Here is a 1,822-nt window from a genome sequence, read left to right as displayed (position 1 = left end):
TACACAGTTCAATCCCCACAGTCTGCACTCTGGATTCCTGAGCAAGACACTTAAGCCCTCACTGCTCCCCAGGCGCTGTGCAATGGCAGCCCACTACTCCCCAAGGGGATAGGTCAAATGCAGAGAGTGAGTTTCCCCATTGTGGGACAATATAGGGATTTACAAGAACAAAAAAAATTGGAATCTGGAAATTTTGTGTTTTCTATTTGATAAAACTGTTCAATGGATTATTTCAATCTGAAAAACTCACACAAAGAGAAAAGACAATTAGAAGAAATTTGTTGATAGAATTATTTGGTCTTTGGCGCTCCGACCTCGGCAGGAAACATTGCGCTTAATTTAGATAAATATGCATGAACAGGTGTAAAGAATATGGCTGTTTCCCCACCAGGCCTGAAACTGGTGGAGTAGAGATAGATGAAGTTGGTCAGTCTGTAGACTGCTGGTTAGCGAGACGGTATGCTGAGCTTTATGGGAAGATCCAGTGGACTGCGTGAGCTGACACTAGAGCTTCACTCACGGACCTGGAAGACCAACATTTCTTTGTTTGTTTCTGATTTATGTTATTATGTATTTCACCCACAGATCCTGTCTTAAATGTAAAAGTTACTCAAGAATCCTCAGACTTGATTGAGTTTCAAAAATCTGCCAGCTTCCGCTGCTCCTCGTCTGGATCATCTCTCTCCTTCCGCTGGATGAAAGACTCCTCTGAGATTACAGCCAGTGACAGAGTTCAGATTACTGATGGAGGATCCACTCTGACTATTGTCAATGTGACCAGAAATGATGATGGATCATACAGCTGTGAAGTGTCCAATCCTGTCAGTAATGCCAACAGTGATCCAGTATTCCTCTCTATCAGCTGTAAGTTGTTCACATATGATAATCTCTTTTTAAAAAGAAAGAAAATGCAACTTAAGCAAAGCTATCAGGGCTTTAACAACTGTAACGCTGTTTCTGCATACTTTTGGAAAATATTAGCAAATACATTTTTTTGTTAGGGTGATTTTGATTTTTAAAAACGTTTAGTTGAATATAGATCAGGCATGTCCATTTTTAACATAAGGGATCATAAAGGCTTCAAATATTGTTTCATATTTTTGTAACATTAACTTTTTAGCTTTCAAGGAGAAAGCCGATGTTAAGCTCGCACTACATTAATAATGCTGTTAGTGATGTTAGTGTATAAATTAAGTAATCTGTCATTAAATATTAAATAATTTTTTTCTACAATTTCAGATGGCCCAGAAAAAGTCACATTAAAGGTTAATCCTGAATCTCATAAACCATTTGTGGAAGGTTCAGACATCAGCTTGTCTTGTTCGGCTGACTCCAGACCTGCTGCCGTGTTTAGTTGGTTACTAAATGAAAAAAATCTGACGAATTCTGAACATGAGCTCAAGCTAATCAGTGTTCAGAGGAATCAGAGTGGAAACTACAGCTGTCGGGCCTTTAACAGTAAAACCAAAGTATATCAAACATCTCAACCTGCATTTCTCTCTATAGTGGGTAAGTCACAGTACATTCACAAATGTCTATGAATTGCTTTTATTTCATGGGAAATCCCTGCATAAATAAGTCATCGGGGTCCTGGCAACCACAGAACAGGCTATCCAGGATTCTTTGTCAATTCTGACGGCTCACACCAGAGCAATCTGTAGTTGGATTGCTGATGATTTATGCAGCATGGTCCATCCTTTTAAGCACATTCCAAGATACAAATTAATGATCAGTCTGCTTGCATAGTTGGGTTTTGGTCAATATGGGGTATGCATAACAAAATTTGAATAATGATGAGAGTGCTGATGTTATTTCATAGGAC

General features: G+C 38.9%; 1 protein-coding gene across 1 annotated transcript; it reads left to right on the top strand.

Moving 5' to 3' along the window:
- Positions 1-587: 587 nt before the first annotated feature.
- Positions 588-1,509, top strand: LOC107100212 (carcinoembryonic antigen-related cell adhesion molecule 1-like; the record flags this gene model as incomplete). The annotated part of the gene is made up of 2 exons (XM_015398621.1): positions 588-864; positions 1,240-1,509. Coding segments are annotated over exons 1-2 (439 nt in total), but the record flags the coding sequence as incomplete, so codon positions are not given.
- Between the last annotated feature and the right edge of the window lie 313 nt (positions 1,510-1,822).

The sequence above is a fragment of the Cyprinodon variegatus genome, unplaced genomic scaffold, assembly GCF_000732505.1.
Source record: "Cyprinodon variegatus isolate N-32 unplaced genomic scaffold, C_variegatus-1.0 Scaffold946, whole genome shotgun sequence".
Lineage (NCBI taxonomy): Eukaryota > Metazoa > Chordata > Actinopteri > Cyprinodontiformes > Cyprinodontidae > Cyprinodon > Cyprinodon variegatus.
This window is presented reverse-complemented; position numbering and strand designations above follow the sequence as displayed.